This window comes from Bombus flavifrons, chromosome 16 (assembly GCF_040668555.2).
Source record: "Bombus flavifrons isolate JBK064 chromosome 16, iyBomFlav1_principal, whole genome shotgun sequence".
Classification (NCBI taxonomy): Eukaryota; Metazoa; Arthropoda; class Insecta; order Hymenoptera; family Apidae; genus Bombus; species Bombus flavifrons.
Genome location: NC_138457.1, coordinates 5,333,844 through 5,347,411, shown reverse-complemented (window position 1 = coordinate 5,347,411; position 13,568 = coordinate 5,333,844). Strand labels below are relative to the sequence as shown.

Below are 13,568 nucleotides of genomic sequence, written 5' to 3'. Positions count from 1 at the left end.
CATCGATTTTTTTGAATGAAGATTGATCCTAGTGGTAGGAAATAATTTGTCCATTACATAAACGATCGTATAGCTAAACAAGGTTAAATAACATTTTACCATTTACGTGTATGCAGGTTATGTGTCACATAACTCGATGTGTGATACGAACAGCTTTACAATAATTTTCTTATTTCATCACGTGGAATTCCACAACTCTTCGAAATTCTGCCGATAGAGTTACATTTAAATGGATCCTCTGCTTTCATCAACTTCAAAAAAATACCGTAAAGAGGCCATTGATATCCCAATAATAGAATGTAAGCGGGAATTCACCTTGCCACACAAATTTCCAAGCACGGTCAACTCGTCTAAATGTAATTCAGTATTTAAAGATCACGGAAAGATTACTATTACTAATGCAGAAGTGCAAAGTAATCTGAATGGAATGAAGAATAAAAAGGCGTTGTCTACTAATGGTATAAAGAAATTGAGGATAAAAACAAAGGATGGCAAAGATCTGGGAGAAGTTAAAGTACAAATTTTGACTCAGAAGAATTTACTAAGTATCCCAAAGATTACTAAGGTCCAGCAAGGTAGAAATTATGTAAAAAATAATGGTACCACTTTTTCTGTCACTTCACAAAATAATATTAGTGCATTATTAAAACCATTAGGACCTCAGTTACATGCAGAAGCACAGAAATCGACTGCAGGATCACCTTGCTACACAAAACCACATACACAGTTTGTTGTAAAGCCTGTTTCTTCTGGTGAATTATCGGCATCTGTTAAATATAAAGTGCCTGTAACTCAAAATAAAAGCAAGAACGTAGTTCAAAAGCACTATATCTTAGCTAAAGTGAATAAAATGGATCAAAGTAACAAATTGTTACTATTAAATGAGAATAGGCACAACTTTTTTCAAAATATTCCAGGTGTCGCAGAAAAAAATACAGAACCAGGAAAGAATAATATAGTATTAGTAAATAAACAAAAGAATGCAGAGGAATGTATTTTCAAAAATAATGAGAAAAGTAGAGGAAATGAAAATAATGATGTTTCAAGAAAAACAAATATATCAAATAATAGAAACTCAATAATCCAATTAGCAAAATCAAAGTTTCCAGTAGTAAGATGTGAGAAGTTAAAAATCTCTCCAACTAAAGTTAATACCAATAAAATCACTGTATCTCCTGAAAAAACAAAGAAAAGAAAACAACATTCTAATTTGGGTGGATGGAATCATTCTGCAAAAAAGATTATTCTATCAAATAGTAATTCTTGTAGTCCAAATAGTAGTGAAATTCAAAAACTTACAAGTATTTTAAAAAAGCCAGCAAATTCTATACCAAAAATACTTGATAATAATAAAAATGATGATGATAAGGATGATGTTATGATTCTATGTGAAAAAAATACAACTATAGGCCAATATTATAATAATACACAAGAGAAAAATTGTACTTCGGTACTTGTAAATAACAAAAATGTTGATAAGAATACTCAAGGTATATTTATTGAGATAGGAAATAAGCCAAAGTTTTGTAAAAATAAGAATCAGAATAAAATAAGAGCTGAAGAAACTGAAGACAATGAGGAAAGTGGAAAATTATCAGAGTGTTTAAATGTAATTAAAGAAGCACTAATTAGTGTAAAAGATGATCAACTTCGAGCTAAAGCTTTGCATGCCCTTGCAGAATGTGGGATAGGTATAGCAAAGCAAGTCCCAATTATTCCACCTGAAATATTAAGAACAGTTCATGATTCTCAAATTCAAACTGATGTATTTGGACTTCTTGATAGTGAAAGTTTTGTATTAGTGAAAGAAAATATACCTACCATAGAAAGAATAAAGCAAACAGAACGTTCCACTGTTAATCATCCTCCTGTTATGCAAGAAGTACACACGCAAACAGAAAGGCAAATACAGTGCAAACCTAAAGTTAATAATAATATCAACGACATAGATCTATTCCCCATGTGTATACAGAATACAATACCTTTACAAAATACACTAGACTTTGATAATTGCTTTAATGAACTTTTTAATAATAATACTGATGTGAACAGGGTGAAGGAAGTATTGTCAACACCTCATTCCTTATGTAAAAAAGTTGCTATACAAATAGAAAGAGACTATGCTGAAATGCAGCATTATGATGATAATGGGATGTTGAATATACATCGAGCTGTAGCAAATGACCAATTAAACGAAGTGCAAAGATTACTGTTAATTTTAGAAGCTTCAAAAACTAGTATTGATGTATTAACAGAAGATGGAAGGGTAAATCCATATGTACTCATTAACACAATTAGTATACAAATATAATAATATAGATATAATATTTTTTTAGACAAGTTTGGAATTAGCAATTATGAATGAAGCATCTAAAGACATAGTGAAATTGTTATTAGAAGCTGGAGCAAAACCAATTTTATCAGAACTTGTTCATGACTCTGCTGTACTTTTAGCCTGCAAACAATCATCACCATTTTTATCATATCTTTTGAGTTATGTAACAGAACCTGAACTACTAAATAGAGAGGATTCAACAGGTAAGGCATATCCAAAAATAAAAAGTAAAAAGATCTCTAATTGTGTATATTTTAAGGAATGGCTCCATTGCATTATTGCGCATTAAAAGGCAATTTAGATGGAATCAATGCTTTAGTAGAAATGGGAGCAGAAATAAATCTGAAGGATCATCGCTCGGGAAGAACGCCATTCTTCCATGCTCTTGAAAATAATCATATGCTAGTCGCGCAAAAGTTATTAGAATGTGGCGCCATGGCGGATATAGTAAACTTTTCTGGGCAATCTGTTTTATGCTTAGTAGATGAAACAAAAAGTCTTTCATTCAAAGCATTAGTTAAACAAATAGTAATTTAATTCTACCAGAGCCGCAAATTTATTTCAAGAGTCATTAATGATAAATGTTTAACTAAACACCACAATGAAATGTCTTTTATGAATTAACTCCACGATTTATGTAGGTACGTATTTAAAGACTGTTACAGTAGCGTTACGTTAACTGGTTGGAATTTTGTTTCGTTTTAAGTGACCATTACCCTCCAATTCATGGATCGAATTTCGTGGAATGGAGCTATATATATATATATATATATATATATATATATATATATATATATATATATATATATATATATATATATATATATATATATATATACATAAATAAAGAAATATGTATATATGGGATATTTTGTAAAATATTTCTCTCAATAATTGGTATAAGATTTCGATCCGTGAACAGTTAGCGAACCACTACTGTACTTGTAAAATTTGTGTGACATACATTAATTATTTTATTAACACGTTGAATGCCATGAGAGTCACTGGTGATCGGCATTCGACTTGGCCGTGGCGCCGTGAGAGTCACCAAATATTCGACGCACCAAGATTAGTAGAAATACATAATTTGAATAAATGTCAATAGTTATAAACTTTTTATTATTATCATCATTACTACAGTGGTGTGACGAAATCAATGCAGCATAAAACATAGAAAAATAGTTTTAGTTATACATGAAATATAGATCTATTATGTGCGCCTCCCATCAGTGGCTGTCGAACATGAGAAAAACCTGCTTTTTCCGTGTTTTACCTTAATGAACAATAACTCTAAGGAACGTTTCGACTTGAAAGATGTTTGATGGCAATTAAGAGCCTTGACAGTAAAGTAAAAAATGCTAAATCTTGTGACGGTTCTTTAGGATTATTAAGGGTCTGAATAAGTATAACCGAGGGATAGATAATGGTTTATGGTAGGTCCTGGAACGTAACAACATAGAACAATTATTTAGCAACGCGAAGAAACGATATGAGATAATTGATAAGCGCAAGAAATAAGTGAATCGAGCGAAATTGCATTACAGCTCCATGGGGGTTACCGGTGACTTCAATGAGATAAATTCATTAATGAGGATTGTACACCGTAACACATTTCTTGGAGATAATATTACAATATTATATGTATCGCATAATAAAAAATTTACCGTGACGCCACGGCCAACCTTTATAAAACTGGCGTGGCATTCAACGTGTTAAATTGTATACAAATAGTTATAAAATTTCTGATAAAATTAGGAAATTCTAGAAAATATTTCTTACGTATACATCACATTTTTCGTTTTATTGCGTTAATTTATACTTTTTTGTTGTTGAAAATAATAGTTTGTTCTTTATTGTTTACACATTTTGGACAAATTGAATTTTATAAGCAAAGAGAATCACTGCCAATCATTGTAACCATTTATTGAATCGTTCTTGGTATGTCAAGGGTAAGATTTAATAAATATAAACTAATTAAATATTTATTGTTACTTGGATGGAAGAAATGCAAATTAGAATAGTATATTACATGCAGTCTTAACATCAGATTAACCCCTTAAACTACAACGTCGAGCTAAACTTGTGGGTACGTCTTTCGGCTCAAACATAAGAAACACGAATTAGACTTGTGGTACGTCTTTCGAACTACATGCGACAAACATTTTTTTTCTTGGCCGCATTCGGATATGCAGATATATTTTCTTGAAAAATATTAGAAAGATACCCTTAAAGATCTTGTTCAATGATCAATTGGTAGTAATTATTTATCAAACATATTGCAACATAAAATTAGTTGTACCTTGTACAACTTCGAACGTTCAGCCAGATCATGAAATAGTTCGACATCTGACCGACCCTGCCGATGGTTACAGCACGCGCAGTTAGAACTTAAATCGTAGGGCAAGGTGTTAATGATTACTGTCTAATAATGTAAGAGCTATATGTCTCTATATAATATAAACATCTATAAGATTTAAATAAATATTGTATTTTTAAATTGCTCTAATCAACTGTGAGTAAATGAAATGACATTTGACCAAATGTATAATCCTGATGCTAGTTTGTAACGCAGTGAGGTTGTACTTTAGCGAATTTCAGAGCTACTATACACCGACCTCAAGGCAAAGAAGTACTGCCATACCAATTTCAAAGACAATTTCGATCACATCGGGGTTATCAATCTGTGCATCTCGACAGTTAATTCTAACAATTTAATAATTCTTATAACACAATAAAACTTTATTTTATCACGAAAAGCTTGACCTATTTATTTAAAACTTTAACACTAAACTGAACTTTAAAATAGATTCCAATCAAATTTCATTATGTACTTGACATGTCTGGATACTTTAAATTCTCGTCCCTAACTAATGATTTACAAACAGGATTACGTTGCTAAAAAAAATAGAATAATTGAAATATATGTACAGTATGATAAAATAATAGGTAGTAAAGTATAAATATTACAAAGTATTATCATTGATAATCTTGATAACTCAGTTTTCTTCTTCGGTTGATAAAGTTGGGAGCTTCTTTAACTTGAAATTGGTACGGTCAAAGAAAAAATTTCCTCTGGTGTTCTTCCTTGTCCTGAAATTGGCGTAGAGTAACTCTGAAGTCCGCTACAGCACTTTTACTGCAGCGCAATCTATAGGAAAATTGCATCTAAATTTGAGTTGACGCTGAAGTAGTTCGTAGTTTATGATCATACACCTGTTACAAAATGTCTGTAACCTTGTAAGAGAAATCATCATTATTTTGTAAAGATAAAAATTATCTAATATTTATCTAACGGAACTTCAACAGCTTTGTTTCGTCGTGATGGATCTGGAAAGCAGACGTAAAAGTTCTGATAAGAGGTTAGTTCTTTTCAAATTTCTTACTAAGATTTACAAAACGTATTGCATTTGTTACAATAAACAAGTGTTTCTTTATAGTTTCTTTTTGTAACAATCTGATTGTAATTAAAATAAAAGCAAATTGTTTCAAAAACTTCAGTATGAATGTATGTTTATAATATCGTTATAGAAATGTTTACAATATTTATCATAAAAAATTAAAATTTGTTTGTTTTGCACAGTTTCGACACAGATGACGATTCTGATTATGCTATGATAAAACGAATTAAAATGGAACCAGAAGCTATATTGTCACAGGAAGATGATATAATGGCTCAGTTACAGCAAGAAAGTTCCGATTTAGAAGTGGAACCAAGCTTCGCATTGGAAGGCTCTGCAAATGGAGAGGATTGCAATGAAGGTGTTCTAATGCAACATATGGATATCAGAGAGCCTCTCTCTACCTTGAGAAATTTATTAGAACAAAGGCTTGGAGTAGAGTTAACAGATTATTCTTTTTGGCTCCAAGATGCACAAATGGTAATCAGTGTGATTAAGCAGTCCAATGAATTTGGTAACATATTTGCTTACACTTATATTTATTTCTTCAGCTAGAAAGTCATAAGAACTTGGTTGATCAGTGTGTGCAAGGAGAGGGATTGGTTCAAGTAAATGTTCAGATAAAAGCAACACAAAGGAGAATAAATATAGTGGATGTTTTGAAACCTGCAGAGGATTACATAGAACTAGCAGAAAACAATGGTATATAGAGAAAATTTATAAATTACCAGTAGAGATTTCTTTAATACATATGTTTTTCACTACTTAGCATCCACACCAGTAAATGAAGATAGCAAACGAAATGTTATAAGATGGATGGTTGACCCACAATACAAAAAAGAACAAGTATAATTTGTTGAAAATTAAACGTCGAATTTACTTTCAATTTATATGGTGACTATACACTTGTATATATTATACAGGAACGGTTAAAAATTCCAGCTGATCCAAAAGAATGGACACAGACACATGTCAAGCACTGGCTTCAATGGGCAGTTAGGCAATTTAATTTGGCCTCAGTGAGATTAGCAGATTGGAACATCACAGGTCAACAATTGTATAATCTCACCCTGGAAGAATTCCAAGCTAAAGTGCCTCTGGACCCAGGGGAAGTATTCTGGACTCATTTAGAATTACTTCGAAAGTGTAAATTTGTTGGTATGTATACTTACTAAAAAAAGTGATATTTAGAATGCAGATTTTTATGTATTTATATTTAAAAGAAAATTAAATGTACAAAATTGTGCAGAATGTATATAATGTGGAAAAATATATAAAATATCCAAAATATAGTGCTTTCTATAATGCTTGGTAGGTAAAACAATTTTCTACTGAAGTTTTACTATTTAAATTATATTCTCAATATAAAAAATTATGTAAAATTTATGCAAAAAATATGAATTTGCATAAAAATTTGTGATCTAATGGTATCGAATCATGATCGAATATTTAATTCATTCCGCAATTTTGCAGCTGTCGTTCAGAAGGATCCACCATCGTCACCTACGGAAAATAACGTGGATAAAACCATAAAAATTCGCAACCAAAAGACAACAAAACCGCGACCAGTAGTGAATCAACAAGCGCGAGTAGTTAGCGTTCCTTTAGAAAACATCGATTCCACACCAATCACTATAGCGACATCGAGTCGTTCTGTTAACAGTGGTCAAATACAATTATGGCAGTTCTTGTTGGAGTTGTTAACAGATCGCGAGCACAGAGGTGCTATTCAATGGGTCGGGACTGAGGGGGAGTTCAAGTTAAATCAACCGGAAGCGGTAGCGCAACTTTGGGGAGCGCGTAAAAACAAACCATCAATGAATTACGAAAAATTGAGTCGTGCGTTACGTTACTATTACGATGGAGATATGATTTCAAAGGTGCACGGGAAACGATTCGTATATAAGTTTGTATGCGATTTGAAGCAGGTTTTAGGTTATTCGGCAGCGGAGTTAAGTAGGTTGGTGGAAGAGGGCACAAGATATTTCTGATGACATATTATTTTTTTATAATCACAACAATTTTTATCATCGTACTTCGGGCGTGGTTTGTATCAATAATTGTACATATGGAAAATAGAAGATGGTGAATAGATTATTGTTCAAACAATCTAATGTACATTGAAATACAGAAGAAATCAACACATAAATTGATGTTTATTTTTCTTTTTATCTTAATTAAATACACCCATACTTTAAAACCGCGTTCGTGATATTTAATTATCACGATTTATTTAATTATATTTATTAAGAGAAGTACTAGAAATTACAATCCGGTACGTAACTCCTATATGTAGGATACTTAAGATCCGGAAATCTGAAGTGCATCTAAACATTTTACCTTTAATGTGAATATATAACCATATTTTTAGAGATAGTTCCTTCTTTTGTTACAAGATATTCAGATACTATACCGAAATTATAATGTTAAAGCATTATATATTCACAGGGTAACTCCAGTATGTTTTTAAGATGCACCATGTAATAGTGGATTATAGATCTATAGAATGTCGAGTCTCTTTAACTTCCCTGCTTACAGAGCGTCGACGTTTCCGGCCGTTTTCTATCTCTGATGACTAGGACTGACTTTTGATCGGCAAAAGGCAGCACTCATCGCCAATACCAGAGAATCTAGCCTGTGAGATATCGGTCGCGACGTCACAAGTTAGGGTCTCAGGGGACCGGCGACGCGGCAGGCTTTACAATCAGCCCGCCCGCCATTGCCCTTTTTCTCATTTCATCTTTTCTCCCTCTTTTATTCGTTATTAATCGTACACATATCCACGCATTCACGTTTTCATCATTTAAGAGAAGCCACCACCTTCTATATGGTTTTCTTTATAATCTCCTTGTCTTATAGTTATGTTACAGCTACTAGAAAATGTATATATGTAGTAACTTAGAATAATGTCTATGGGTATTACTGCATCGCTTATGGTGATAGATCTTCTTCGTTCTTCTTTAACAAAACTATCTGCACTCAGCACACACGCGGTTACCAACATATGCACGCTTCAATATAAAGTTCGCGATTTTCTTTTCAGTAACGATACGGCTAGTGTCTTCTTGAAGATGTCGCTGGATGATGAAACGTTGCGGCGTCGACGACCGGGAAAGTTAGCAAGTTGTACAGTGGACTTCGTATATCGCGAATTTCCATTCCCTACTATACAACCTACTACCTCACCCAGGCGTCGTCGCTGATGTGGCTGTCCTCTTCGTAATCGATACCTTCGTGGATATTCATGTATAATATATCGTATAGTAATATAGTAGTTTATAATATAATAAAGCATAATAATATCGATGTTTATTAAGAAATAATTATGTAACATACTAATGATTAAGAAATGCCTCAACAAATTGCATATTCTATCTAATCTCAGAACACAGGTTTGACGAAGTTAGCTTTGATCAAAATAAGTACATTCCTGTTTTGTGTTTCAAGACTTACGACGCTTCGATCGTTATATTACTATTCGTAATTAATTGGTCAGTAAACCGGAAATGACAGAACGGTAGATACTGCTCTTTTCATCCCTACTTTCATTCGTCATACTCGTCCTTTCTCACTTCTTTTCATACAATCGAGAAAATTACTTGGCAAAAAATGCACGCGTTGATAACCGGAAGTGCTGCGGGCTTTCAGGAGGGCAGAGGGGTGTATGAAGGAGAAGGAGGAGGTTCCGTCGAAAAGCTTAAATGCTGGCCTGACTACATGTACCGGTAGATAGGAGCTTGCGGTATACATATAAAAAAGCCCACAAGTTCGGATCTACGGGTTAGTATCATCAAGTATAGCTGATAACGGCTATCACTGGATCGTTCCGCCATGTGCTCCCAGCATCCTTTCACTGCTTCCTACTGTCCGTGGAGGAATACTGCAACTGCATCTGGAAATTAACAAAATAGCATTTGATCATAACAAATAAAAATACTATATTCTTGTTTCTTTGATTTTTCTTCTATAAGCATAGTTTGCCAAGTAGAATAATAAGAACAACACGTTAGCGAAATTAAGAGATTCATTTAAGTTGACGAATTAACAGCTGAAATCGCTGCTTCCTTAAGGACTTAATCATGATTTTCGTCAAGTGTAAAGGAATATCAATAATTGTCAAACTCGTTGAACATTAATAAATCTGTCGATCGACAAGCATATTCCACAGTTGTTATTTAGAGGCTTATTATTTAGAGATTATTTTTTATATGAAATTTGATATAATTCGAGTTTTAGAATCAAACTTCTCACGCGTAGGCCCCCGGTTTACTGCGCCATTGCCGGGTAGAGAGATCAGGAGAGCATAGAAAAAAAGGGCCGGGGCTATCCTACAAGAAACAAGACGAAGAAGAGGACGAAGAAGATGGAGAGAGGAAAGAAGAGCAAGAAGAATATAGGAGAGTAGGTAGAGAGTCCGGGCGTTGTAAAAATCCCCTGCCTGCTGCCTCGTAGACAGTTGAATGGCCTCTGCCATCTCCTCACGCGGCCCTAAGGGATGTTAGGCATCGTTTCCAACTGACTGATTACGTTTTACAACCTGGACCTGAAATATGTGCCGTAGATTAAAAAATATTCCGGACCAGCTGGTTACGTTATACTTAAGAATATAGAGTGCTTGAGTAATCGATTTTAAAGATATTATTTAGGTTTAATACCCATGTATACGACAGCGAATAATATTAATTTTACCTTGGATCTCATTTAAAGACAAATTCACCATGGATTTGAATTGTAAATCTCGAAGTTCCAAGTTTCCTTGGGGGAAAGAAACACAGGGAAGTTAAGATTGTTCGTTGTGAACGGATCTTAAGGTTTGGAAGACGGCGAAGGACCTGGATGCAGGAGTAGTCGAGCGGGAATTATGTACGCTACACGAAAAGCTGCACTCCTCTCTTGATTCCTCGGCAATCGGCTCATCCTTGGTCTCCTCCTACCATGTAAAGAAACAAGAAAAGAGAGAACTTTTAGTAACTAATGGTCGATCATCGAGTTTGCTGAAAGCGGCAAGATATTAATGGAAGCATCCCTTCTTAAACTCTACAAGTAATTTCTCCTCAAAATGATCCTGAATCCATAAAACCATCTCCGATGGAATCTACTAAGAATGGATTTCATCCCAATTTAACTGCAATCAATTTTAATTAACATTTACTGCACGTTTGAAACAGAATCCCTAAAGTTTCATCATAAAACTTCTAAGAGAACTAAAGTTAAGCATACAAAGCTCAAAAGCTCGCAAGCAAGTCTGCCAATCATCGTTGGTTGGTACGACTGGAACAACCGTAAAAGTAACAGGAAAGATAAGAGGATCAGAGGCCTCTTCTCGCTCGGTTTTTCTTCCTCGAGAGACAGAGAATAGAAAGCTCCAGGGGCAAAAGACGAGAATGTAAGGAGGGAGGAGGGGGAGGACGAAGGATGGCGGGAGGGGGGGGAGAAAAGAAAGGAAGTTAAGCGAAGTGAAGAGAAAGGAAAAGAGAAGGGAATACATACGAAGAAGCGAAGTGGAATGGTCCCGGGAACGAGGAGGCGCGGGGACAGAGACGTAATCACAGGGGCGTTGAATTAGGGAAGCATCGAAGGGAGTAGGGGGGGATCAAGGGGTGTGGGAGGGGGAAGAGTCGACGGTGGAGGACCGGGGTCACCGCCATATTATATTTAGCGAGACACAGCCGTGTGAATGAACTGCATATCCCAGGGCCGAACGCACTTTGCTCATAATATTTTTGAAATAATTCTTCCAAATTGATGCCCTTAGTTTTTCGCCCATCCAATTCCTCCCTTATTGTCTTAGAAATTCTCTGCTACGGTGGCTGCCTCAGATGATTTTATGCATACTATTCTTCACAATCAAGTATGTACGTAGTGGACGTATATTTTGTCATGACACTTTTCTTAAGCTCGTGGATAGTATTTTCAGAAAGTAATTGAAGTATCGCTGGGCTTGTTGTGGAGAGAGAAACCAGGAAACAAAGGAAGATTTGTAGTTTATAAAACGGAACAGCTTCGCAAATTGGCTTTATAAGGAATGGTGTATTCTGGAAAGGAAATATATTTCTGTGAGAATGAAATTGATGGATGTTATTGGGATAAGTAACGAAATTATGGTATGTAGTGCATTTGAGCATCAGCCCAACAGGATGGAAAGGAATCAAGTACCTCTTCATGTTCCATTATTTTTCCACTAGTATTCTCTTTGAACTTCAATTGTTAATCACAGCTTTTATCATATAGATTCCAGTAATATTGACTGGCTCTTTGTTTACGCGCAGACTCAGTTTTCAACATGTGATTCTTTATCTCTGCCGATACATTTGCACGTCGGCTTGCTTCGCGGAATGTAACGCTGCCTGACAATAGAACACGTTACATTCATAGAACCCATCAATATGTACATGTATTTATTCTTGTTTTTTAAAAAAGAAAAATTCGCAAGCAGAGGAAACATATTTCACTCTAAACCCCTAAATATAATTTCTAATTGAAAAGAAAAGTGTCTATTAAAATATATTATTATAATTTAATATCATAATTGTTTAAGAATATAGATACATACACATTCACTATCCTCCAATTCTCTAAGTTATTTAATTCTACAACAACTTGTTGCAAGGCTTTCCCAATTTTTTAAGAAACTAAGTCTAGATTTTCTTCGTACAATCATCGTAGAGGCCCTTCATGCTATATCATTTATACAATAATTCTCTAAATTTCGAAGATTGCGTTAATTATATATTAAAAAATATTTAGACTTCATAAAGTCTGAGTCATCTGGATTTTAATTTGAACCAGGATATGTTCATGTACGAGTGAAGGAAATCAAACACTTATAAGTCGTAAATTACCGGCATGAAGTTAATTACACAGGTTGACACGGATTCCTTTCCATTGTCGTCGCTGGTACATCGTCATGGTTAAAAAAACGTGGTTGCGGTGGAGATAGATTTCTCCGCAAACCGCAAGAAATCAGTAAAAAGAAAAAAAGAGGAGAAGGGGAGTAGAGCGAGAAGTAAAAGAAGAGAAGAAGAAACGTCCCCATAGCAACACGATGCGATCAGGTCTCGCTTGCATGTACAGTCAACCTACATGTGTATTATACAGACACACACACACTTGCGAATAATTATGCTCTGTATATAATCACGAATTTCGATAATTGAGAAAAAATTGTGCGCATTACATGAATTAAATCCGTTAAAAACAATATGAACGTATCCTGTACAGGAGTGGAAATGACTGACAATGACTTTGAAAGACGAACGTTTTTGTACAAGATTATAGATTGGTCCAGGTGGAAAAGAATTAATATCGCATAAATTCTCAAAGAACGAAAGAAAGAAAAAGGTGGCGTTTTTTTAAGGATTGTAATATCATGGCGAGTGACACCGATATGTAAGGCACGCCTTAATACGTTCACAGAGCAACACATGAGAGGTAATGGGAGTGTGAAGTCGGAGAATAAGGTCGCCAAATGGGAAACGATAATCGATTTAACTCGTTGAAAAGCGAATCGACCTTCCACTGCCGGAACAGGTGGAATATCTCCTACGCGCGTCCTCCATCTTGGAACGGAACCAACGTGAACCGACAATCCTACGAAATAAAATTTATTTTCAGTTCTACCTCGGAAAAGAATTAACTGAAATAAAGAACATAATTTAAATGTCATCTTAGAATCTTAAAAAAAGTAAAAACCTTTGCTTATCGAATATTCCATTGTTATTTAATCTCTTCCTTTAAAAGCAATATGGCGTCTAAAGCTTCTCTTACAACAATATCTATATACAGAGTTCCTTTTTGCTTGAGGATTCTCCTGTTAACTAAGCAAATAAATGTCA

At 34.5% G+C, this 13,568-nt stretch overlaps 2 protein-coding genes across 4 annotated transcripts; both read left to right on the top strand.

Annotated features, from left to right (window-relative positions):
* Positions 1-229: 229 nt before the first annotated feature.
* Positions 230-3,111, top strand: LOC138188114 (uncharacterized). Of its 2 annotated transcripts, XM_069129596.1 has the most exons (4): positions 230-575; positions 657-2,266; positions 2,337-2,538; positions 2,595-3,111. In XM_069129596.1, the coding sequence occupies exons 1-4, from the start codon at positions 230-232 to the stop codon at positions 2,870-2,872; spliced, it is 2,436 nt and encodes an 811-aa protein (XP_068985697.1). In that variant the 3' UTR covers positions 2,873-3,111. The 2 variants fall into 2 exon arrangements, with proteins under 2 accessions (XP_068985697.1, XP_068985695.1); XM_069129594.1 differs by having other exon boundaries at positions 230-2,266.
* Positions 3,112-5,207: 2,096 nt separating this feature from the next.
* On the top strand, positions 5,208-7,898 carry Ets97D (DNA-binding protein Ets97D). Of its 2 annotated transcripts, XM_069129599.1 has the most exons (7): positions 5,208-5,694; positions 5,773-5,840; positions 5,916-6,213; positions 6,285-6,435; positions 6,503-6,579; positions 6,657-6,891; positions 7,207-7,898. In XM_069129599.1, the coding sequence occupies exons 3-7, from the start codon at positions 5,947-5,949 to the stop codon at positions 7,722-7,724; spliced, it is 1,248 nt and encodes a 415-aa protein (XP_068985700.1). In that variant the 5' UTR covers positions 5,208-5,694; positions 5,773-5,840; positions 5,916-5,946; the 3' UTR covers positions 7,725-7,898. The 2 variants fall into 2 exon arrangements, with proteins under 2 accessions (XP_068985700.1, XP_068985699.1); XM_069129598.1 differs by lacking the exon at positions 5,773-5,840 and having other exon boundaries at positions 5,211-5,694.
* The last annotated feature ends 5,670 nt before the right edge of the window (positions 7,899-13,568 follow it).